Source organism: Opisthocomus hoazin, chromosome 11 (genome assembly GCF_030867145.1).
Source record: "Opisthocomus hoazin isolate bOpiHoa1 chromosome 11, bOpiHoa1.hap1, whole genome shotgun sequence".
NCBI lineage: Eukaryota > Metazoa > Chordata > Aves > Opisthocomiformes > Opisthocomidae > Opisthocomus > Opisthocomus hoazin.
In genome coordinates, this window is record NC_134424.1 from 11,519,240 (window position 1) to 11,544,561 (window position 25,322).

General features: G+C 48.3%; 1 protein-coding gene across 2 annotated transcripts in view; it reads left to right on the forward strand.

The window, feature by feature from the left end:
* The window catches only part of GRIP2 (glutamate receptor interacting protein 2), a 298,775-nt gene that overhangs the window by 254,888 nt on the left and 18,565 nt on the right, over nucleotides 1-25,322 (forward strand). For both annotated transcript variants that reach the window (XM_075432678.1, XM_075432679.1), the window contains exons 10-18: nucleotides 152-277; nucleotides 1,186-1,338; nucleotides 1,565-1,751; nucleotides 7,470-7,615; nucleotides 8,263-8,343; nucleotides 16,882-16,948; nucleotides 17,751-17,896; nucleotides 18,172-18,316; nucleotides 23,817-23,956. In XM_075432678.1, the coding sequence (XP_075288793.1) occupies nucleotides 152-277; nucleotides 1,186-1,338; nucleotides 1,565-1,751; nucleotides 7,470-7,615; nucleotides 8,263-8,343; nucleotides 16,882-16,948; nucleotides 17,751-17,896; nucleotides 18,172-18,316; nucleotides 23,817-23,956 (1,191 nt within the window). The remainder of the gene's footprint in view (nucleotides 1-151; nucleotides 278-1,185; nucleotides 1,339-1,564; nucleotides 1,752-7,469; nucleotides 7,616-8,262; nucleotides 8,344-16,881; nucleotides 16,949-17,750; nucleotides 17,897-18,171; nucleotides 18,317-23,816; nucleotides 23,957-25,322) is intronic.

Below are 25,322 nucleotides of genomic sequence, written 5' to 3' on the forward strand. Positions count from 1 at the left end.
TGGAGCTTGACACATTGTGGCTGGGTTCTGACTTGGTCACAGCCAGTATGAGGCTCTTTTCTACAATCTGCTGGCTTATGCTCCTTACCTTTTCTTTCTCTCACTTATCCTCCATGCCTGTGGTGATTTCTGCTCCCCTGGGTGCCATCAGTCAAGGTGCAGAAGAGTGACCACCACCACTGCTGGGACCCCTGTGTCAACTACTGTCACACCCACCACCCCGGGCACTGCAAGACGCCCACGTGGAACCAGACATCTGGACAGGATTACTGCAAATGTAACCCCAGCACACGGTTGTTTCCCCCATCCCTGCGCGTGTTTGTTCATATTGTGCCCCTCCATTTCCGTGATACCCAACTCCACAGCCACAAGTGTCACTCATTGCCTCCTTGGTCACCTGGGGCTGTTTTCACAGGTCCAGTGCTGAGGTGCAAAATCAGTATCTGAAGCACAGCATGTGCAGATCTTGTAACTGCAGTGAGAGTGCTGTGCTGGGCAGACCCGTGCTCCCACCCTCTAACCCCACACCCCAGTACCCGGTTTCATATGGGCAAGGGCACAGACGAGTTGATGTGGGACAAGGAGGGTAGCTCTGGTAGCATGTAGGAACATCAACATCAACGCATCCAGCTCAGCCCTAATGACACACAACGTGTTAGCAGCAGGATTACGGCTGCTTCAAAATCTGTCTGTAAGCCCACCTCTTGCAGGAAGCAGGCTCTGTTCAGCCCCAGGTTTCTTGTCTTCTGACAGTAGGATAGGGATGAAATGTTACACTGCGTGTTGGGAAGCAAACAGGGTAGCCCAGTTGCCCAGCAGCTCAAATTCAAGCTGTGGTTTCTCTTTCTATGTATTTAAGGTTCACTAGTGCCATTGTGCCAACTTGCTGTTAGCTGCCTTGCATACATGATGCACTTCTCATCTGGTGGCCTGGGTGCTGCTGTGACAGCCCAGTCACTGGACTCGCTGCACACCAGACAGCAATGTCCAGCTGGAGCCCAAGCCCACTCTCATGGCTCTCCTGGAGCTGCAAACCCAGGACAAGGTTCTGACCTCAATCTTGAGCCCTGGAGCTGGGAAAAAGGAGCTAGTCCAAACGCACTAGGTGTTTGATGAACACCCATTAGATGAACTTGCTGCTGCACTTCTCTGTGCACATCCTTAACCCACTCTGTATTTCCCCAGCTCTGGTGGCTGCCAACTTCTCTTCTCCCACCATGAACGCGCAGGGCTTCCCCTGCCAGAACTCGAACACGCTACCTCGCAGCACCCACCCCATGAGCCCCCGCACCACCATGCTGAGGAGGAGGCAGAAGAAGAAGGAGCACAAGAGCTCACGTAAGAGTGATGGTGGGCTGGGATAGATGGGGTGTGCATGCTTGCCTTGCTGTCCTTATTGTCCTTATTGTTGACTGCTAACTGGGGTAGGACCACTCATCTCGGCACTGTCAGTGCCTCGCTCATCGTTGATCACTGTCCCCACCACTGCCAGACCGAGGTCTGTGACCAGACCTACTATGTTGACTGTGACTTCCCTGACCTTCTGCCTCTCTCCTCCTCTCAGTGTCCCTGGCCTCCAGCACAGTGGGTCCTGGCGGGCAGATAGTCCACACGGAGACAACAGAGGTCGTGCTCAGGGGAGACCCTTTGAATGGCTTCGGACTTCAGCTCCAGGGAGGCATCTTTGCTACTGAAACCCTGTCTTCCCCACCTCTCGTCCGTTTTATTGAGCCTGACAGCCCGGCAGAGAGGTTAGAGACCTTGCCCTTGGATGCTGATGGTGCTGCTGCTGAACATTTCATGGTTTGGTTTGTTTTCTCTCCTCAGAGGCTCATTTAGATATTTACTATCATCCTTGTAATATCTCCCATTCTTCACTGGGCATGGTTTACTGTCACTGCCATTTCTGCACTCGTCGGCTGACCGTGGCCTCCCTCGCATCCCAGGTGAACGTCTTGGCACCAGGCTGCAGCTGTTCTGGGAGGAGGAGGAGGAAGGGAGCGTGTGTCTGTGTGAGAGAGCCATTCCCGTTCCTTTTTTTTTTTTCTTTATGTTTGAAAGATAAAGCTTTTATCTGGGTGCAGAAAGGGGAAAGATCTAAACAAGCGGGCTCAGCAGTGTGTTTTCTGCCTGGTTTCATTGTAGCAGAGCCCAGCTACATAAATTGGCCTTAAAGCCAAGGTTTTGCGCTGCAGAGGAGGGCTCTGGTTGAGGAGCAGGTAAGGTGCTGCGCTTAAGCACTCTTGCTTTTGGCTCTGTAATGCTAGGAAAAGAGCAGAATGGAGGAGCAGTGTTATCTGCTGTGTGCCACCCCGGGGATACTGGGAGCAATGTCTCCTCCAGTGACCAAGCCTCGGCTCAGGAGCTCTGGCTAAACTTTTTCCAATACCCTTGCTGGCTGGATTTAAAGTCTGCTCGAGTGTCTGTGCACTACCATGTAGATGCCCTCCAGCAAGGCTTTTCTTACAGATCAGGTCCCAGCATGGCTTGAGCTCTTGCGGGGTGGAAAGGAGAGCTGGTTTTGTTAGGCAGATGAAATAGTGAGGAGTGAGCGAGCTGGCACTTATGCCCCTGTGCTGGTTTCTCTTCCCACCTGTGATTTCCACTGGTGGTCTGTCCTGCCTAGGGGTGTCTGAGGTGCAACGACATGGCAGTGCTCAGCGCCTGCTGCCGACCCTTCCTTGGGAGCAGAAGTCTCCAAGGGCCTCATCTTCATGTGCTGATGGATTGGGTGTCCCCAGGCCAGCCAGGGAAAACAGCACATGGGGGAGTCGTGTGTCAGGGAAAGCACCTGCAAAAGGAGAAGCAAGTCCTTGCCGTGCAGAGTGGTCTCGGAGTGGTAGCTTCTTCAGGTGGCCGATGCAGGGGCAGGGAGGAGCAGGAGTGCCTGGTGCTTGGGTCTGTGGAAGGACAGGGACAAGGGGCTGGCACAGGAGAAAGAGTTGTCCTGAGTGATACAGGTTAAGAAAGGTTTCAAAAGCCTTTTATGCATTTTGTTTGTTTCCCAACAAGGTTTAAAAAGGGAAGTGATGGTGATTTGGTTTTTTATCCTCTATTACCAGGGTGAATTTGGCTCACATTGCAAAGCACCAAACTCACTTTATAAATCAGGCAACAACAAAGCCTGCTGTCCCACGGGACGAGGAGGATGTGCTGAAATCCGCCTGGCTTGCTTTATCCTCTTGCCAAGCCTGGAGCGAAAGCAAAGACTCGCGGTGCAGTCTTCCTTGGCTCTAATGTGTCGCACACACTGCTCTCCCTCTCAGCTGCCCACCCAGCAGGATTTGCGCTCTCCTGGTTGCTGCTTTCTGGCGACAGGGAGAAATCTTCTCTGCGTTTGCAGCCTGGATTTGATTTGGGGATTAAAGCTCTGCTGCGTATTTCTTCGTTTCCTAGACAGTGCTGCTCTTCCTAGCTGGCAGGAAAACACTGTTTTTCCTCCCCATCTTGAAGTGATAAGTGCACTGGGTTTGCAGTGGGTTGAAAAAACAGTTTTATGTTTTCAGTTCACTTTTTGTTTCTTGCTATCCCACAAAGCTTGTTTGCTCCGTCTTTCCTAGACATCTTATTCCCTGCCCTTAAGAGATTCTGCTGTAACTGCAGCCCAAGACATTAGAGCCATTTTTTCCCCCTCTACCAAGCTGGGCTCTCGGCTGAGACTGGGCTATGCTCTTTCTCGTGCTGCAGTTGTTGCTCTCTGCAAAAGAGGGTGAGCGGTGGGGCTACAGGGATCAGGCTCAGCAGCCTGGGCCTGTCCTGCGTGATCACATACTCCTGTGCAAGACCTGTGAATCTGAATGTGCTGTTGCACAAGGGCATGATCCACAATCGCTTTGCCATCTGGCTTGTCGCGGAGGAGCTGCCTCTTGGGAGTTCAGCAAATTTGAGTGCTGCCAGGAGGAGGACAGTACCGCTCTCTTTTCAGGGAGGTTGGACTGCCTCCCTTTTATTATCTGCTTCATGCTAGCTCGTGGCAGGCGGTTTGAAGCAAAAGCTCTCACCTCGCTGACTTGTGATTTGTTTTACAGCCAATAGCCTCTAATAGACCTCCCTCCCCACCTGTTGTTTTGTTTCCTGGGTGCAAGATGAAGCCCTTGGGCTCAAACGGAGACAGTGATTCAGCCCCTGTTATCAGCAGGGAGGGTGGAATAGGAAAATGGCTGACGTCCCCTCTTGGCTGCCTTGAAACATGCAGCTTTTGTGTCCTTCCTCCCCCAGCTGTCATTGACAGCAGTGGGAGAGTATCTGGCTTCTCCATCCCAGTATCCAAAATCAATGCTTCCTGCTGAGTTACATGTTTTCTAGCTCTGCTCAGACACAGTTGTTTGATCATTGTGTTTCTGGCTTTTAAGTTTGAATAGTTTGTAAGAGAAAAGTTTAGCAGCTGGGTGAAGCTGTCAGCGAAGCTTTGATCTTTTGGGGGCTGGGACCTGCCCACCAATGTGCAGACAGGGATGTACAGATATACACAGATGTGCACGTCTGACCTGTGCAGGCCAACTCGGGGGCGTGCGAGGGCATGACGGATCGGTTTCTGCAGCTAGCTGTGGTCACAGCTGCTGCTGCTCACCCCACAGCTGGAGTGACCGAGCAGATGCTGATGATGCTGAGTGAGATCTTCAGTGCATACCCTGCCCAAGGCTTGAATATGCGCTGCTCTGTGTCTAGCAAGACACCTCCACTGCTCCTTGGCTGTCTTTGAGCCGGAGGAATGAGTCACGACAAAATGCAAATCTCTGCAGCCCCAGGGAGACATTCTCATCGTGGACTCTAACAAGTCCATAGGGCTGTCTTTCACTCCAGGAGATGCCTGTACTCTTGTTCTTTCTGATTTTAAAGCACTTATCCTCCCATGATCTCAAAGCACTTTGTAAGCTCTGATGTTAGACTGCACATCTGTGAGACAAACGCCCTCTCTTTGGGAAAGCCATCCAAAAGATTTGCGTAGGATCCCACAGCAGTGCCAAGGAGAGGTCTGCAGGAGCCTTGGCTTCCAGGACCCTGCTCCCAATGCAAGGGCACATGCCATTTGGACACTAGTTTCTCTGAAATTATTCTGAAGTGTTAGCAAGGCATGTCGGGTCTCCTTGCACTTGTGGAGGGAGCCAGAAGGTTGCAGCTTCACTCCACAAACTTTTATAAACCTGCAAGACCGGGGCTTAAACAACCGTGATTGACTGAGGCTAATAGTAAAAGAAATAAAATACTTCTGACCTAACAGAGCTATTGGCTGTAAAACAGCCAGTGAAATCTACCCTGTGAGAAGAAACACGAGAAATGGTTGTTTTGTGAGGAGGTAGCTCCAGTGGGAAAGGTGGCTAATGTTTGCTTTGATGCTGTGTAAAAGTATCCTGTGATCTTCCAGCCCTTGCGGCTGAACCACTGGTGCCAAAATAGATTGTGTCCTTGTGTGACCTTGAAATGACAGTGATGTCTGTGTGATGCAGACGTTGATCCCTCCTTTTCCGAAAGGTGCAGTGTGGCCATAGCAGGAGAGCTCTCAGTGCTGGAGGAGGCATCTCTGTTGTACTCCTTGCCATCTTCATATTTATAAGTTGGTATTTCCAAGTGCATCTATGTGGCTGCACAGGCACAAGTCTAGTAAAAGACTGTAATTAAACTTGATGTAATTTATTCACAAGGACAGATTCATTTATACACTATGGAGTTGTCTGTCCTAATCCAAGTCTCCTTGAACAAACAATTCTGAATTTACATCTCATAAAATAGCCAGCGTTTGTCCATGGACAGCATGAACTCGGGAAGCAGCGTAAATATACTGCAAGTTTAATACACTCCTACCAGTAAAATAACCTCTCTAGGCTCTCTCCAAACTTGCTCATATCTCAGCTTTTGATGGGCCACCGGCAAAAACTGTTTGTGCAGTTCTCTTGAATTTGGACATGTGTATTTTTTCTTGACAACCTGGCCTTTCATATACGTCTGTTGTTTGGAGGTGAATAATACAGCCGGTGTCCATTGCCTTTGACGTTACTTTTGCGTGCCCAAAAGCTGCAGTACCATGTTTTCTTGCAACTGGATCTGCTGTGAGTGATGAAGGGTGGGTGGTAGGGTTAGTAAAAAACCAAGCTGTATTCTGTGAAATATCAGTGGAAGCTGGTATCTAGAAATGAGAGGGCAAAGGATGTGCTTAATCATTAAACAGCAGGGGAATAAAGATCCTCTGGAGAGGGCTCAAAACAGGGCAGCTGATGCCTTCTGGGAAATCTTTGTGGTACAATAACTCCAAATGTAGAGGTGAACCTTAGACTTGTTCCCATAACCCTCAACCTGTTTTGGAGACCGCTCTGCAGCTTACATTAATGATGTATGAGGAATGGTTTCTCAAGCTCTGCTCAAATGGACAACTTTAGAGATGGGTGGTGAGCAGAAAATCTGAAAAGATATGGTTATAGTGAACAACTGATGCAGGGTGTGGAGGAGAAGGAAGACAAGGAACCTGTTGCCTGTGGCCAGTCGTGGGGAACACTACACTCTTGATTTTTGTAGAAGCACAGGCTAGCTCAGTAACATGGAAGATTGTCTTGGCGGTGTTACAGTACGCTAAAAAAAAAAAAAGGGCAGGGGGACGGAGGCTGGATATTGAATGTAGTTGTTTCTGTGTGAAAAAAACTTGCTTATAAATACAGAGGGATCCCAAGAGACAAACCATGCTGTAGCAGTATATCTCCAACATAGCCTTGCCATCATTATTTTTCTCCCAAAGTAAAAAATCTGCTTATCTGTGCTCTTGGAGAAAGCAGGTCTAAACCAAAAACCCCAAAATGCCAGTTGTGGTTATATTGGCAGGATATTGCATTGGAATAATATTGACCTTTCAAGGCAGTTAAACAGTATCAATGTGCACTTGGCTTCCAGAAATGCAATTACAAGGGATAAATGATTATCCAATTTGCTGAGACATTTCAGTGAGTTCATTGGATTGTAGCCTCAATACTAGCCATGTATTAAGCAGAGGAATCCATGCAATTTTCAGTGCCATTCGTATGGGTTTCAGAGGGTGCAGGCACACAGAAAGAGCTGCATACTGTTAGATAGGGTAGGAGGGCACAAGCCCTTGCATTTATCACTCTCATTTCTTGGCCATGGTGTTGACTTTTAGGTTGACTTTTAGACACGATGGTTACTTTTCTTTTTTTCCTGGAATTTGCAGGAAATTTGACCAAAAATGCTTATTTAGGAACAAAGTATGTCTGAACTTAAGCAAACCACAAAGGTTTGCTGCCTTGTGGCCTTCCAGGGGCTCTCAGCACTGGGACAGGCATTGCAGAATGAGTTATCTTGTCTTTGGGGCCACTTCTGCAGGATTTGTCACTACTTGGTGTGTCTTGTTACAGATTTGCCTGGCAAAAGTAACTTATGGCTGGCTGTGGGGTTCTTTTTTCCTCCTTTCCTCTTTTTCCCTGCCTCCTTGTCCCCTTTCCCTCTTTTCCCAATGTGGAAAGCAGGTGTGGGCTGCTACAAGTAGGAGACAGAGTCCTTTCTATCAACGGCATTGCGACTGAGGACGGGACTATGGAGGAAGCCAATCAGCTTTTGCGTGATGCCGCGCTCACGAACAAAGTGGTGCTCGAGATTGAATTTGATGTCGCAGGTACGTTGCCAACGGAATTGCTGTCCCTTGCTAGCAGACGGACTCTGCCAGTGCCTTTGCTAACCTGTAGGAGGGAGTGTATTCACACAAATACGTGAGATTTTTGGTAGAGCTTAGAGGGAAGAGTGAGAGGACCCTGTGAGGACCTTTTTCATTTCTTGTTGTTCTCTAATATGCATCAAGGTGAAGGGTCCTTTTTCTCATCCTTTCATAAATGCCTTGTTCTCACCACTTGGTTGAGAGAAGCCTAAGGGCTAGATGAAGGCCACCTGCAATTTAAATATTTGCCCATTAATATGAATAATATTTATATTAATGTGTGGCCTTGAAGCAAGGAGGGAGACAAAGCTATTGGCTGAGTAGCTTTGTATTTAAAAAAAAAAAAAGTTTCTTTCCTTTTACATTCATGGAGCTGCCTCAATCTTGAAATACAGCATGATGTGAGCACTTCACGCTCAGAGCATGTATTTTTAATGAGAATCCAAATTTTAACTTGAAGTCTGCAGGGCCTCGAATAACAACCTTATTTGAACCAATAAAGCTGAGTTTTATGGGCTTATTTTCTTTGGTTCCAAAGAAACCATCCATGCAACTGAAAACTGTCTTTTTTCTGCTGTTTTCTTTTTTGTCTGTTTTTGGTTTTATAGAGTCTGTCATACCCAGCAGTGGTACTTTCCACGTTAAATTGCCCAAGAAAAGGGGTGTAGAACTTGGAATTACAATCAGCTGTAAGTATTGCTCAGATTTGCACTAGCAGTTGTGAGAGCTGCTGCTTTCCACCCTGGCACATCAGAGGGGCCCAGGGGAGAGAGATAAGATTATGTGGGGTTTCCTGGTAGCGCTTGCAGTGCTTGTGATTTACCCCAAGCTGAATTAGATGTGTGGTTCCTGCCTCCACGAGCTGGCGGCCGCAGAGAAAAGCAGCTGCATGAAGCATTCGGGCAAAGGATGCGTCTCAACTGATCAGTTGGTCTGCGCCGCAGACTAATATTATATTATTAGTAATATTATTTTTATTTCATTGCTCATAGTTGTATTGTGTTCCTTTTACAAAAGAATTGCCCGGGTCTGGTGGGACCTGTAGAGGGAAGGTGAGCAAGTGTGAGGTAAACTCACAGCTTGAAGGCTGGGTAGTAGAGAGGGGAAATGCTGAGAGGAGGAGGATGATGAAGAGGGTGGCTGGCCTTGAAGGTGGGAGGAAGGCACTTTAGGGACAGGAGGGTGCTGGGCAGGGTTTGCTGTGAGTCCTTGTGTTGACTAACCCCAGCCATGGAAGAGGAGATCCATGACTTGGTGGGCATTGAGAGAATGAGACATAAACTTTTTTCTTTCTTTTCTCTCTTCTCTGCTCAGTCTTGATTAATTATCTTTGTTTCTCTTCTGAAGCCTGTTTTTCAATTAAAGACCTTTTGGCCTCTTTGGAGACGATGCTGTAAGGGGATGATATAAGCAGATCCATCCCAAATTTCTGGCTAACTTCAGGTCTTGTCATGCCTTGCATCAGTGGCTTTTTATGGCAAATGTGAGCAGGTCTCATGTCACTCATCCCTCTTTCACTGCTGGGTAAACTGAGATGAATCATCTCCGATTTGCCATGCCCAGAGGCTGCCACCACCTCTCAGCTGAAACAAAGCAACCTGTGAAACTGCAGTAATAGGATCTTGTGTCTAAGCCCTCAGGAGTGCAGACCCAGCTGTGTCTGGGGAATGGAGTCGCTAGGGACACTTTAAAACTAGGTTTCATTAAAATAGATAAGCTATTTCCAATTACCTCTTGGCATTTACAGCGTTAGTCAGTGAGTTAATTGGAGGTGTTCTGGTCTAAGTGGGGTGATTCTCAGGAGCGACTTCAGCATCGACAGGGTGATGGCTTTGCACCCTGTGTTATTTCTTCTCCCTCTTCCCAGCTTCCCCTATTTGTGCCACAGGGATAATCCTGAGAAATAACAGCACAGTATTTAACATTTGGCTTGGTAGCAATTACTGTCTGAAGACATCAAAGTGCTTTCCGAAAGCAGCGGGTACCCGTAAGGACATGTCGCTGGCAGGGGAGCGGGGCATGGGGCAGCAGCCCAGCCTGCACAAGGTTCCCAGCCTGCTGCCCTGCCCGCCACGTTGGCATTGCAATCTCAGATAGCAGCCTGGGACGATGGATCTGGTACCAAAAAATTGCTGGCTTGAGCATGGCTAAGGTTTCACTCCATTTAAGCTTCAAAGCTTAGTTTGTATCTGGACTGGAGAGCAAAGCGAACCTGGGAGTTGCCGGCAAGACTACTAGTTTTTATTTGTGGAGTCTCACTTAAAGGGGATCTGCTTCAGATGTGCATTTGCACTTCAAACGTATTTCTATGTTGAAAATGTTTTCATCTGAAATTTGTTTTAAAAATTTATTTCATACATTTTTTTTAAATCACTGCTAAATAAAAAAAACTGACCCCTTGGTTTTAAATAGTTAGATACGCCTTATCCAACTACAAAGCAGACTTTGAACAATATAATAGATTTGATCTTTTTAATTGTTGAACATGTTTGCAGGACATTAAGTAATGCATATGCATAAATTTAAGATATATTTCCATTCTTTGCTGAGTTAAAGCCAGAATTGTATTTACAAATGGAGCAGAAGACAGCCATCCAGAAAATGCGGTGACAAGGATGAAATGCTAGTTGAATCCTAATTCTGTTTTCATATATTAGTCCATATAAGCCTATGTCCCCATGACCCTTAGCAAATTAGATTATCATTTTGTCACTCTGCCTCTGACCAGGCAGATAAATATACCAGTTTCAAACATTAAAACCAAAGCAGCAGCCTTATGGTAAGTACCTCCTGCAGAGACATGATGTGCATGCAGGAGTGTGATGCAAGCAGCAAGAGGAAAGAGGTAAAAATAACTCTGTTTTGCTCAGTTCCTCCCAGTTCTGCTGATTTGAATGCTTTTATAGATCTAGAAACAGCTTTTATAGCTTTTCTTCTGACAAGGAAAAGTGTGTAACTACTGTTTTAAAGTAGGAAACTTGGTTTACTGGCCTCCCACATTGGATTCCTGTTCCCTAGTCTGTAAAAGTGGGGCAGGCTAAATAGATGAAAAACCAGACGCGTCAGTGGAAGACCCCTGCACTGTTGTGGCCACAGAATTGGGTTTGTTCATAAACTTTGCGGTCCAGCTATGCTGTAGATGAAAGATGAGTTGCTTTCGTTGAGCTTTACCTCTTGGCTCCAGCAGACTCATCTGTAGTTAATTCCTCTGTCTAGGAAGGTTTGCCGCTGCCTTCTTGCGCGGGCAGAAAGTGTTACGACCTCATCAGAGGAGCACTACAGAAATAAAAGCGATCAAGTTCTTGCTGTGCTGTGGCTCTCAGAGCTAATCGGGAGATGGGCTAAGTAAAGGGGGGGAGAGCAGGTTCTTGATGGATGAGTTGCAAGAATTCGTGTAATGGAGCTGGCTGCAGGAAGAACCATAAATCTGCTGGAAAGCCTCAGAAAAGGGCTGAAAGCCCTGGAGATTTTTGTACGAGGAGGGCAGGTGCTGCTGGTTCTGGGATGAACATACAGAGAAGGTTTGTGCTTGCTCCTGGTGAGGGGCTGATGTTTGCTTGAGGACATTTCATCTTCTCTGAGGTTGCAGGGTTTTCTGGAAAGAGAAGGCTGGCTTGGGCGAGCCCCCGGTTGTGGTCTGTGCACACAGATGGGTTTCTTCCCCCTGCTCAAACACAGCATGGCAAAGCGATGTAGCAAATGAAGATGCATGATTCAAATATATGCATATAGCATTATTTCCCCTTCCATTCCCCAAAGGATTAATAGGAAATCCAAAGAATGAGTCTCTCACTGACTCTGCTGTGTATTTCTGTGGCACCTTGTGCCCTAAAGCTTCGTTTCACTCTCCTACATTTGCCAACTAAAAATTAGCAAAGCAAAACACCGAAGATGCCTCATGTGCGCTGCTTCTTTGCACTCCTTCCAGGGGTTAATGGAGAAGAAACCAGCAAAATCGCTTTTATTTTCGCCATACTCCAGTGCCTTGGTTTCTGTCCCAGGGTGAAGGCTGCACTTGTTTGTAAAAGAGCAAAGCGTGCTCTCCTTTTTGCTCTGCGTGGTTCAGAGAGCTGTGTGGGCTGTGAAGCTCAACTGTTTGCAGAGACCTCTGAGGTGCTCTGAATGGTGGGGATGCAAAGACTTGCAAACTGAGATTTTTGACACAGGTTTTGTGAAGATTTGGCTCTTGTTAGCCTGAACTACCCATCTCCATTAGCAGAATACATGCCTTAAGTGGTCTGATCTTGCTGGCTGCATTCAGTTCTAATGACACAGTTATGCCTTTGTAGGTTTTCTGTAAATCTCTTACAAATTAAAATCTCCAACAACGAGAAGCTAATAGTTGTGTATTCTTGTATGTTCAATACCTGACCTCTTGAAATAGGATATGGATTTGTTATTAGCCTCTGGAAATGATAGTTGATTACACTAAAGATTGCTTTTTGTGGTTTTTTTTTTTTTTTTTTTTTTTTTTTGTCTGTCTCCAATATTCTCTCCAAGGGCTAGTTGTGAAATTCACTGCAGGGTACAGGTGTGCTGTTGTTGCTGTTTAAACAGATATTGAAATTACCATTCGTTTTAGATATGCATTAATGCTTTATATAGCATGTCTATTAAATTATCTTTATATATCTTAACAAATCAATTCCTGTGCCCTTGGCATGAAATACTGCAGATAAGGAGTAGGAAGTGTATCTGTTAGCAGGTGATAAAACCAGAATTTGGATAGATCAGTAACTTCGATTACGTCGCTTAAGCAGTGTAATCACTGTCCTAGCAAGAAGATGGATCTGTGAGCTGAGCAAATCTAGCTTTGCTGGTGCTGGATTAACCCGGGACCTGCCACCAGCCTGGCAGAGCGTGCCTGCAAGCAGCAGTGTGCCCGCTGTCTCCTGTCCTACCCCCCGCCCTAACATCGCAGCTTCAACTGAGATTTCAGCTGACTCCCTTTGGTCCTTTTCCCAAGGCAGGATATTCTGTTCTGGTTTTGCTACCTGGAGGTTTTGAAAGGAAACAGATCTGCAGCGGGGTAAATATCCTGCTGGAGGCACTGATAATTTATGCACCTGCTGCTAAAACTAATGAATGCTAGAGGAAAAAGTTGGGTACTGGGGAGTTGGTTTTTCAACTTTACTGCTTTTTGTAGTCTATTCTGGTTTGCTTTTATTCCTCTTCTCATTCCTTAGCTATCCCGAGATTATTGGGTTTCTGAATTTGTTTGGGTTTTCGCCTTTATAAATGTTTGTTTTCTTAAATGTATACTTATGGCATTATTACAATTTCTTTAATTACATGCTGGTAGAGTGCTGCTTTGGTTTGGTCAATAACAAAGGGCATTTATAACGGGTTGAAGCGTTGATGCGTGTGAGATATGTGCTTGTGCTCCTTGGAGGGGAATAATTTACCAATACAAGTCATTATGCATTCTATTAAAAACACAAACTGGACATGTGTTTCTGGCCTCATCATCCATCATAGAGTAAATGCCGAGCCAGAATCCCAGCAGGGGTGGCGAGAGACTGAAAGCAATTTATAAAAAGTAAATAACGGTATTGATCAATTCACCTTTTTATCACTGCCCTGTCACCACCGCCAAGCAGTGTTTTCATTTTGAGTTTCTCCCCCACCCTGCACTTCTACCTTCACCAGCTGTTGATTTATAGAGCTTTTTCTGGGCCACTGGAGCAGATTTAAACTACCTTTCCTACTGGTAAGCCCGCCAAAAATACAAATGTATTTGAAAAAGAGCCTACTTCCACCTGAACTGGTTTGCCCTGACAGATGGAGGCCTGCCAAGAGAGACTGTAGGTTTCTGCACACCAGCTTCTGCCTCTGTGCCTTGATCCATCTCTTCCCTCGACTCCCTTTGCTGCCGTCTCCATTTTACAGATGGGAAAGCAAGACCCAGAGGCAAGGCTGGACGCCCAAACTGTGTCTTGCTGGAGCAAACAAATTACCAAGACAATGTCCTTTGAAAGGAACTAACCACATTCACAGCAGAAATGAATGGTTGAAAAAGCTTTATTCATCTGTGCAAGTGTCTTAACTCCAAAGACACCAGTCCTGATAAAATAATAATGTAGTTTAAGTTTGTTTTGTTTTTTTATTTTTTTAAATGGAGGCAAATTGGAAATGGTTTATCCAAAATCCCACCAGGGATCTACATATCTAATGCCTCTGACCTAGACCGAGTCACCACTTCAGTGAGCCTGCGGCTCTCTCGCCTGTAGACAGGGCAGCCTTTACGCAGAGGCACGTTGTCACCCTGCACAGGCAGCCCAGGACTGTTAAAAACACGGGTCCCGGGGTGGCTGGGGTGGTCAGGGCAGCCTGGTCCCAGTGGATGGGAGGAAAGCCCAGCTGGGCGCTCTGCTGGGGGTGCTGGGAAGGGCTTTGGGGTGCCAAAGGTGAATTAATGGAGGTAGTAACTACTGTTTTTTAAAGCAAAAAGCAAGTGACTGTTTTGTGATTTGAGATTTCATTATCTAAACTTTTAATCTTATGCATCTTGAGAGAGAACGATAGTTCATTAAGTCCAACTTACCCTTCAGATTTGTAGGTGCTGACTAATAATAATGGTTTTATAACGCCTTTCCATTTTCTACTACATGATTATTTAAAACTGAGAGCTGCCATTCATTGAAGTTTGGGTACTCTGATGGTAGGAACAGTTATAGATTGTTGTACATGGCTCCTCCCTTTAACCCATCTCAAGAAAATCTGTTTGGAAAGCACAGCTTCCAAAAAGAACATTAACAAAACCCAGAATGATTTTTACTCAAAACTTGCTTTGTTTCCTGATTGACAAAGCACTTGGTTTGTCACCCTTGCTTCTGATGGGGGAAGCCTGTGCTGCATTGAGTGCTGACACCAGTTGCAGGGCTGCAGAAGGACGAAGTCTCGCTCTCTGCTCAGAGACTGACCATGGGCAGGATCCCCCCACGTGTTGCAGGGCTTGTAAGGCAGATGCTGAGATGACCACCATTTCTATAGAGCTCAAGGCATCTTGTTGTCTGTACTTGCTTTCTTTTTTTTTCCTTTCCCCCCTCTTTGCTCTTTTGAGTGTTCACAGTCTCTGAACGTGTCATTCCAGCTGTGGCTGGGTCAGGTTTAGAGGTGGCTACCCCTAACCCACCACCAGGACTGCAGAGATCCTCCCTAACCCCTTTCTGTCATGCTGCTTCTGCTTTGAAACTAGTAAACAAACCTTGCAGTGAAAAGTATTTTTGCTAATCTTGATCATTTTGACAGAACCAGGTTAGGGAGTGATTAAACATGCAGTGATGCCAGCCTGACCCAGGGCTCAGGGTGGACTAACAGGGTGTCCCATCACTGCCACTCTGACCACCACATTGTACACTCCTCTCAGCAGCAAATACATCTCCTATATTGAAAAAGAGAACAGCAGTAGTAATAACAGGGCAATACATCTCTGTCCCCTGTGCTGTTAGTCCATGGTGTGTGGCCTTCTCAATCAGAGGGGGGATTTCTGAATTGATTTTAGCTGCTGCACCCCATCCTTCCCTCCCCCTGCTCAGCTCTGCCCAGTGTGTGTCAGTCTACCTGCTGGCTGGTCCGTGCTGTGGACAGGTTGAATATGGTCATGAGCCCTCAGTGAATCTCCACAACCCATCTGCTTCTCGTCAACCTGCGGCCACAAGCTGAACATGAGCGTCCAGAGAAAAACTGCCTGGCACCGTGCTCTAGTAAGGCACAGGGAAAATAATTCTTCCAGGCTCTGTATCATTCAGCAGTCGCATTGCTGTGACTATTATAAAATCAGTCACGGTCTACTCTTCGCTTTCTGACCTAACTTTTAAACTCAGCCCTGCTACGACTGAGAATGGCTGTCTTTTTGCTCTGTTCAATACAGAAGGCTTAGCTATGTCTGGGAAGAGGGTATTATTAAAGGGGACGGGTTAGCACAGATGTTTTTAAATCTCATAAATGAATGTAAACAGAAAAAGCTAGAGCAGGGAGATTGGTAAGAGGAAGCACTTATTACTTTACATCTGACTTTCTGCGGTGCCCTCTAACTGTTATTCAGGCAGGAGGACCTCTATGTGGTTGATGCCACGTGCCTCACAGATATTTTAATCTCTGACCTGCACCTGATATGTTCAGATGCTGAGAGTGTCTTCCTTCCCACGCAGTTTTTGCTGAGAAGTTCTGTCAGCTTTACATGAGGCGATGCAATTCCCGTAGCAAGGCAGGAGGGAGTGACGTGGGGTGAAAAGGATGCTCTTGGCATATGTTCAGTGTGCGGACGGCAGAGAGATTGGGAGGGGTTCGAGTCATAAATCTCACTTGGGTTTCTCAAGAGAGCAACAGGTCTTGCAGGTAAATTTGAAAATGCAAATGCTCCCAGAGATGCGTACTCACATCTGCCCAGGGAGGTTGTGGAGTCTCCTTCTCTGGAGATATTCAAGACCCGCCTGGACGGGGTCCTGTGCGGCCTGCTGTAGGTGACCCTGCTTCGGCAGGGGGGTTGGACTAGATGACCCACAGAGGTCCCTTCCAACCCCTGCTATTCTGTGATTCTGTGATCTCTCGTGGGCTGAAAAAGTTATCAGGGTTGGGCGGGAGAGAAGAGTTGGAAACTTCCAGCTCCAGCATGGAGGACAGCCCTGATGTACCTGCTTGATGAAGTGGCCTGGGGAGATGAACCAGCTGGAAAACAGTGTTTTATCTAATTCTTCCTGGGTTATTTTCCACACGGAAAACTTCCCAGCCCACTTTACCTCAAGAACACAGAAGTCTTTGTATTAACCACAGCACTGAGCTAGGTACTCCCTAGGCAGCAGTGCTACTGTCTGTCTAGTGCCATAGCCGTTGGCTCCCTTGCTGTCTCGTGTCAGGGATGTGGGTGAGCAGATGTTTCACAGAATCACAGAATAGTCGGGGTTGGAAGGGACCTCTGTGGGTCATCTAGTCCAACCCCCCTGCTGAAGCAGGGCCGCCTACAGCAGGCTGCACAGGACCTTGTCCAGGCGGGTCTTGAATATCTCCAGAGAAGGAGACTCCACAACCTAAACCTATGTTTAATGGCGCTGGGATTGGGCAATCCCACCTCTTGCTGCTGGAGACCGTGTGTCCTCCTCTTCTTCAGGAGGAGACCAAAATGAATGTAAATTCCCTTTCCTTACAACTCCTTGTCCCCATTAACTGTCCCCATTCTGGATAACAGACTCAGTACCAAGCTTTGTACCCATGTGTCTCTTTTGCAGCTGCAAGCAGAAAGCCTGGGGAGCCTTTGATCATCTCCGACATCAAGAAGGGGAGCGTAGCACATAGGTGAGCGCAGAATTTCACATCTGCCAAACCCATTGCAAAATGTCCGGCCTAGTAATGGGAGGTAGAATGAAGCCCAAGAATAGCACTTGGATCTGGATTTTGCCAGCTTCCAAGGAGATCTCAGCTCTAGAGGTTTGTCTTAGACCACAGTACGTTTTTCAATAAAAACCATCTGTACTGAAGCAAGTAGACTTGAGCTAATGGAGAAGGTGGCCAGGGCACTGATTCAGAGGTCTGCTGACTCTACAGGAGATGGATGTTTAGCATTTAAGAGCATGTGGTAAAGGGCTTCATATATCCCATAAGGTGCTATGGCTCATCAGGTAGTTTGCTCTGTCTCAGCTCCTGCTCAGGTGAACAGAGTGAGTGAATTGTGAGCACTGGTGGAGAACTGTGCAAATAACTCAGCATTTATTGACTTCACCTCTGATCCCAACACCTCATAGCAAGGCTTTCAGAGGAATTTAGTGCTGCCGGAAGGCTCGTTTCTATGAGTGCTCATACAGGAGTTTCCATAAAAGGTGGAATATCTGTCAGTTAAACATCAGGCATTTTTCAGGGCTATAGGCTACCCAGGCTGTATATCTAATCTTCCTGCCTTGTTCTGTGTTGATGCATGCTCTACACAAACTTCCTCTCTTTAAGTTATAATTGTCTCAGACTCTGTTCATGGTTGTTTCCCTGGGAAGATCAAGGACAGTGAAAAGTTAATATTGTCATCACCACTGCAGGACTGAATGCATCGTGGGATCTGAAAGGCAAATACAAATGTGCTTTTCATTTTCTTTTCCTTTCCACGTAGAACTGGAACCTTGGAGCCAGGAGACAAGCTGTTAGCCATTGATAACATCCGACTTGACAATTGCTCAATGGAGGATGCTGTGCAAATTTTAAGGCAATGTGAGGACCTGGTCAAATTGAAGATTAGGAAGGATGAAGATAACTCTGGTACAGAAATCCTGATGCAAACTGTTGCCTGTCCACTGTAATGACATTTGCCAATAGGTAGTGCAAACCAACAAAGATAAGGGCTGCTGCCTGTCCGGTCACCACTTTCCAATTGATTATAGTCTATTTTTGTTATTCTGCCCTTAAATGGAGTCTGGAAGGTTAAATTGTGATTTAGTATGAGCACGGCTGAAGACCTCAGGCTTTTGCTTCTAAATGCTCCAAGTCTTTCCTATGACCTCTAAAAAATTCAGTGTTCCTCTTTTCTCTTTCAGATGAGCAGGAGACAACTGGTGCTATTATCTACACAGTGGAACTGAAGCGATACGGCGGCCCCTTGGGAATAACCATCTCTGGGACAGAGGAACCTTTTGATCCTATCGTTATTTCGGGCTTGACTAAACGAGGGCTAGCAGAAAGGTGAGGTTTGGGGCTAGAGGGGTTAAACTGATGTGAGAAGGGATCTTGAACTTTGCAAAGCTTCCTCTGCTGTCATGAACTCTTTTTAGGTGTTTTAGTCTGCTAAAAAGTGCTGTGAAGGTACCAAGTGGTGTGAAGCGGGGACAACCCTGCTGGTCTGGCTCTGCAGACCCACATGCAGGACCTGGGGTGGCTGGGACTGTGCTGTCAGGGCAATGAGAGGTCCTCAAAGCAGGGCGCTTCTGGAAGAGTCAGATCCAGGGGGTCAGTTGAATGCAGCAGCCAGCAAAATGTGTTTATCTGCCGCTCTTGCACAGAGGTGCTCCCTGGCCTGTGATTTCCCAGGCACTAGCTGTGTGAGGAGAGTGCCCAGCCGGCTCACAAAACCACCATAGACTCCTGTCCAGGTCTCACCTATTACTAAATCACGGCTTATGGCCATGACAGTGGTGTATCCTGATGAAACCACAGAAATACGGGAGTCTTCTGACCAGTCCTTGCTGGTTGCTTCGTATGTTACGTGTGGAGGTATCTCAGTGCAGGGCTGGCGTGCCTTAGGCAGCAGACATTTATACTGCATAAATGTAGGTGCAGGTTTACCATCAGCAACCAGGGAGGTTGACTGTGTGTGTGCCTGTGTCTGAATATATGTGCATGCGTGGGATCTGAAGGATCGGGACACTGGTGAGAATATAAGGTAGAACTGAATCATTCATTGTGTCTCAATTAATCTGTCTATACGGTAGCTGTGACTTGTAAACAGATCATTTCAGCAGCCCTGACTCACGCTTCTCATAGGGTTGCTTTACCCTGTGCTGCCTGACAGGCAGAACAGCAGCAAAAAAACCCCTGAACAAATAGGTGTGAAGTGCTAAATCTTGGGGATGTTTGACTGCAGATCTGGCCTTTTGGTTCTTTCTGTTTCAAGGCCACACTCCTCTCAGCTGGGCTGTAAAACAGCTCAGTGCCTCTTTCTGCATTGGGCTCCTTGAGCTCTCACAACACACGCTGCTGCACATTTCCATTGCTTCCCTTTGGTACGGAAAGCCGAACAGCGGTGTCTCCTGAGAAGAGGGATGGACTTAATCATTAGTGGTTCTTCTCTTTGGGGATTTTGTATCACTGCCTGCCACTGCACAATCACAGAATGATTGGAAGGACATTTAAAGGCTATCTAGTCCAACCCACTGTCAGTGAGCAGGGACATCTTCAACCAGATCAGGTTGCTCAGAGTCCCGTCCAACCTGACCTTGAATGTTGCCAGGGATGAGGCATCTACGACCTGTCTGGGCAACCTCTGCCAGGGTTTCACCACCCTCATTGTAAAAATTTCTTCCTTATATCCAGTCTAAATCTACACTCTTTTAGTTGAAAACCATTGCCCCTTGTCCTATCACTACAGGCCCTACTAAAAAGTTTGTCTGCATCTTTCTTATAAGCCCCGTTTAAGTACTGGCAGGCTGCTCTAAGGTTTGCCCGGAGCCTTCTCTTCTCCAGGTTGAACAGCCCCAACTCTTTCAGCCTTTCCTCATAGCAGAGGTGCTCCAGCCCTTTGATAATTTCTGTGGCCCTCCTCTGGACCCACTCCAACAGGTCCATGTCTTTCCAGAGCTGGATGCAGGACTCCAGGTGGGGTCTCAGCAGAGTGGAGCAGAGGAGCAGAGTCGCCTCCCTTATCCACTGGCCACACCGCTGGGGATGCAGCCCAGGATACTACTGGCCTTTTGGGCTGCAAGTGCACATTGTCGGCTTATGTCCAGCTTTTCATCCACGAGTACCCCCAAGTCCTTCCCGGCAGGGCTGCTCTCAATCCCTTCATCCCCTAGCCTGTGTTGATAGCGGGTGTTGCCCCGACCCATGTGCAGTACCTTGCACTTGGCCTTGTTGGATTGTAGGGTTCAGTCTTTTTCCCTAGAAAATAATAGCCACACAGTATCCGAGGCTTTTCTGCATAGCAGTTCTGCACTGTACGTGCAGCCCAGCATGAGAGAGGTTAAGGACAGAAAGCCCAAACACTGTCAGGTATCAGAAGACAGCCTCATACCCTTGTTGCTCTCAGTTCCCTTTGCAGTGCCGTGGCTGTTCCTCCTTCGAACTCAGATACGCATCAGTGACTGATCCACAGAGAAATGCAGCGCAGGCAAGTGCTGCGGTACTATTGAATTTTGATCAGGAGCTGGCAGGCAGTAAGGAATGAAAAGCCTTTCGAGAAGAGCGATGGAGCTGTTCAGCATGTTCACGATAGCTAACAAATAACGGTGCCTGCGCAGAGAAGCGGCATGGGGATGGAGCGGTGCAGTTTCTCTGGGTAACCTTGGCTCCCTGCAGGGAGGGCAAGGAGTGCTGGGATGAAGGCTGCCTGCACGGAAGGCGCACATTTTTTCTGCTGAGTTGGAGCAAGTTTTTCCTCCTGGGAGTAACAGAAGGGAGTGGCTTGATCTTGTCAAGGGAAGAGGGGTGGTCCCAGTGTTATCCTAAATTGTCCCTTTCCTGCTGTTACTACCCTTCCCTGGGCCACAGGCGCCCTTAGCCAGGCTCTGATGTGTGGGACAGGTTTCTGAAGGACAGGTTTTTAAACCTAAATTTGTGCCTGACTTTCTCTGGAGCAGAGGACATGTTTCAGCAGCACTGGCACGGAGCGGACCTGATCCCGGCGTCTGATAAAGGGGACGTGCTGGCCGCTCTTGTAGAGGCATGAGTTGAAGGTCTGCGCTGCGGCTTGGTCTGCTCACTCGGCGATGGGGAAGGCAGGGTGTCCTCTAGGATCTGTCACACGTCTGTCACAGTGGCTGACAAGCTGTCTAAGCTGAAAAGGCTCCAGATTCAGATGAGTTTTATCTTGACCTTGAACATTTTTCTGTTCGTACATGTCTGATCCGATAGAAACCTACGAGGCAGCTCAGGCTGTTGGGTTGGTGTCGATTGGCGGCTCTGTTTCCCCTCCTGCAGCACCTGTGGGTGGCTTTAGCCTGGGCCATGGGACTTGTTTTCCTTCTTCTTGGCCAAGGGACCAATACTGTTTGATTCTGGTTGAGGTGTAACGGTTCTCCAAGAGCAATCTTCGGCTATTGCTGGCATTTTAAAGGGCTGGACCAGCCTCTAGCAGCACCTGGTCATGTAGCTGGGGGTGGCTGCAGGAGAGTTTTGTCCAAGAGTGCTCAGCGCCAACCCATGTTGGCAAGCAGGAACAGGGATGGCGGCCTTCACCACGCGCCAAGTAAATCCCCGCCACGTGCACGCAGCCACCTCCTCTCCAGTGCCTGCTGGAAAGTGCTCGTGACCCCTTTTAGACCTTGCGACTTGCCTGTTGCTCGATTCTGCTCTTCCCCATGTTCTTCGAGCAAGAAGGGAGATGGCTGACGCAGCTCCTGGGGTTTGTGTTTGAGGTGAATCAGGGACTGCTGGTGACGATGGAGAGGCACAAGGGCCATGAGCCAGAAACAGCTTTCTCTTGTTGCTCCTGCTCGGCTCCTGTCTGCTTGTCCTCACAGGGGAGCCTGGAGACGGACAGAGGACAGACGAGGGGACCAGACTTTGATTTGCTTTTCCCCCCTTGAAGAAAAGCACCTGGCTGAAGGCGACCTTTCCCCTTCACTGTTTCTGTGTTTCCCCTGCTGAGGGACCCTCACACTGTCTGCAGAGCAGTCCTGCTGTTCAGAGGCGGGCGGCTGGCCTGATGCCTCGGGCAGGGGACGCGTCCCCCGCGCTGGGTTCAGGGCTGCGGCCGGAGGCTCTCGAACGCCGTGCGGGTGCAGCGGGCCAGGGACCCCCGCAACGGCCCGCGGCCGGCCCCGCCCCGCGGGCCGAACCTCACAGCCAAGCACCCGGGGTCGCGCGGGGCCTGCGGTGCGCAGGCGCCTTCCGGCGGGCCGCGCCGAGCGGGCCGAGGCGGACACTTAGCGGCTGCGTGCGCCCCCTAGCGGCTGCCTGCCGACACCCGGCGCTGCCGGCCGAGGGTCCCTGTCCGGGCTGGTGCTGGGCTGCGTCCCCCGGTTGGACGGACCCACCGTCGATCTTTCACGGCAGCGCGGCTACAGAAGTTTGGTGTTTCGGGGAAAGACAAGGAGCTGTTTTTCCCGAGGCAGCGTATCAGATCCCAGCGCTCCCCTTGGAGATGCACCCGGAGAGGGGCACGGTGCCACGGGCAGAAAGATATTGCAGGGCCAGGTTTGCATCTCCTGCCGGCTCCATCACGCAGGTTCCCGATAGCTGAACCTCATGGCACTGCTGGAGGAGGAGGGGGTTGCTGCTCTCGCTCGAAGGTGCGAGGGAGCTGGAGCGCAATGAGCTTTGTCCAGCCAGCAGCGAGCATGAGCTCCTGTCTCGGCTGCCAGCTCTGGCAATGGACACAGCCTGTCCTGCCTGCTCTTCCCGGAGCTGCAGCAAACACCGGGAGAGGTAAAGTGAGCCCCTGCCTGTGGGCAGGCATGAGAGGATGGAGGAGAGGGGGAGAATTGCCACGACTTGTTAGTTTGTTCCTGGCTGTTGCTGAACCACAGAATCACAGAATGTTAGGGGTTGGAAGGGACCTCTGTGGGTCATCTAGTCCAACCCCCCTGCCGAAGCAGGGTCGCCTACAGGAGGCTGCACAGGACCTTGTCCAGGTGGGTCTTGAATGTCTCCAGAGAAGGAGACTCCACAACCTCCCTGGGCAGCCTGTTCCAGTGCTCCATCACCCTCAGAGGGAAGAAGTTCTTCCTCATGTTCAGGTGGAACTTCCTGTGCTTCAGTTTGTGCCCGTTGCCCCTTGTCCTGTCGCTGGGCACCACTGAAAAGAGTCTGGCCCCATCCTCCTGACACCCACCCTTAAGATATTTATAAGAATTTCTAAGCCTGAGGATTTGTTTAGCCGAGAGCAGAAGCCAGCGCTGGAACACGGCAGTGCAGTAGAACACAGTAACCTCTTCCAGAGCGCTGGTCCTGGTGGAGAGAGTCACAGTGGTGTGGCTGTGTAAGGGTGAGCTTTAAACACAGCATGAACTGATCTGCAACTGGTTCAGCTCATGCTTGCACACACAGTCTTTGTGTGTTGGGCCGTTTTTTTTTTTTTTTTTTTTTTTTTTCCAGGTTTGCATGATGAGGTTTGCCTTGTCATTTCTTCCCATCACTGTGAGCATGCCCTTCAGCTCCATGCGTGACAACAAGTGGACATCACACACTGGCAATGCTTGTGCTTTTAACACGTAGGCCCCCTCCCTTTGCAGAGTTTTGACTGTGAGCTGGTCTGCAGTGCCAGTCCCGAGGGGCCTGGAACCCAAGGAGCGCAGATGTTCCTGTGCATACGTGTATGTGTACACACAGGTGGAAGATGGGGGGAACCCAGATTCCTGGTGGTGGTGATGAAGAGGAAATCATGGGTATACGGCGTACCAAGGGGAAAGACAGACACATCTGAAAGTGCTGAGAGTTATTATGCAATTGCTTTAAGCGACAACTTAATGGCCTGTCTCGCAGAAAGGAATTGCATCTTGGAGTTTCTAACGGTGCCTTTTCTATCCAGAACTGGAGCCATCCACGTCGGTGACCGGATATTAGCGATTAATAATGTGAGCCTGAAGGGCAAACCGCTGAGTGAAGCCATTCACCTGCTGCAGATGGCGGGAGAGACGGTCACCCTGAAGATCAAGAAGCAGACGGAGAGTGAGTTGGGGAGCCTGGTGTGGGCTGGGAGGGCGACGGGGCACCCCAGCAGGGACCCTGGGCGACGGGGTAGGTAGCACTGTGGGGTGTCCTTCACGTGTTCTGGAAGGTGAGACGAGGCAGCGTGGTCAGGGGCATGGCTGAGGACAGAGGGAAAAGATAGGTGTTTTTTGGACTTCTGGCTCATAGATTTAAAAAAAGGCAACCCAGGGGCTCTCTGTGATACTGGGAAGAGATCAGACACCAGGTTTATGGGCGATGATAATTTTTTTTTCAGATTGACACCTTGTGCCATTGGTGCCATTCCCTGTTTGTGTAGGTGTTTCACACAGAAATGAAGAAGATGCTTTTAAAAGTAAAAGAGTGAAGGTTTTTCTTTTTAAATATAACCCCTCAAAAAGAGCAAGGGGACTCTGTGCTGGTAGAATCCATGAGCACCCTCACACCCCCTTAATTCAACTTTTTGAAAGCAAGAGGCAATAAATGTTTTATGCCCCTTTTCCTGGCTTGGGGTCCTAAGATCATCTTTCAAAGCATCTGCCTTCACTCTAGAAATCCCCTTATCATTCCCCTGCTGAGCTCCCCGTGGCTTTGAAGCTGTTCTTCTTGCCATAGTATCAAAGAGCAGGAGCATACTTGGTACAGGCAGGCCACATTTTTGGGGGACAGAGAGGGGTGATCAGCAAAACCAGGAAACACGCAAACTTTTCTCCCCAGCTTCTTCGAAGTCACAGCCGAACAGAGGCTTTTTCATGAAGTTCAGAAAACATCTGGTACATTCTGGCTGCATTTCTGTCCCTCCCCACACCCAGTATTTTCTATCTTTTTTTTTGTGCCGTGCTTCTGCATTCCCTAAGTTTAGCTGGACCTAACATAGCCAGTGGCCCACAGTGCTGAAGAAACTGGAAGAAATCAAGTGATAAAGCTCTTCCAAACTGGCCTGGCCCGTGGGATGTTTGTCCTGCATCTGAAAAAGTAGCATTGCTCTTAAACATAGCACTTCTGGAGACCTCAGAGCAGTTTGCAGATGTGTGGCAGTGCTCCTGTTTTACAAATGGAGGAAGCCCAGGCAGGGAGTGGTGATTTAGCGAGTAGAGGTAGAACTGAGGAATTGATTCCTCTTCAAGAAACCCCAGTCTTGTTCCCTGCAGCCAAGTGTCTTGATCCTTGGTCTGAAATACTCTTTTTTTCCCCTGCTGACACTTAGCATTGTCACAGCGACTTGCTGAAATAATTGACATGCAAGTGCCAGTTGGAGGCTCATTAATCATTCTGAGAATGAAGCAGGTGTAATTGAAATTTCAAGGTAATCTTGAGTTAATCATGGTGAGCAATCTTCTGAATGCTTAGAAAATAGAGACTTTCA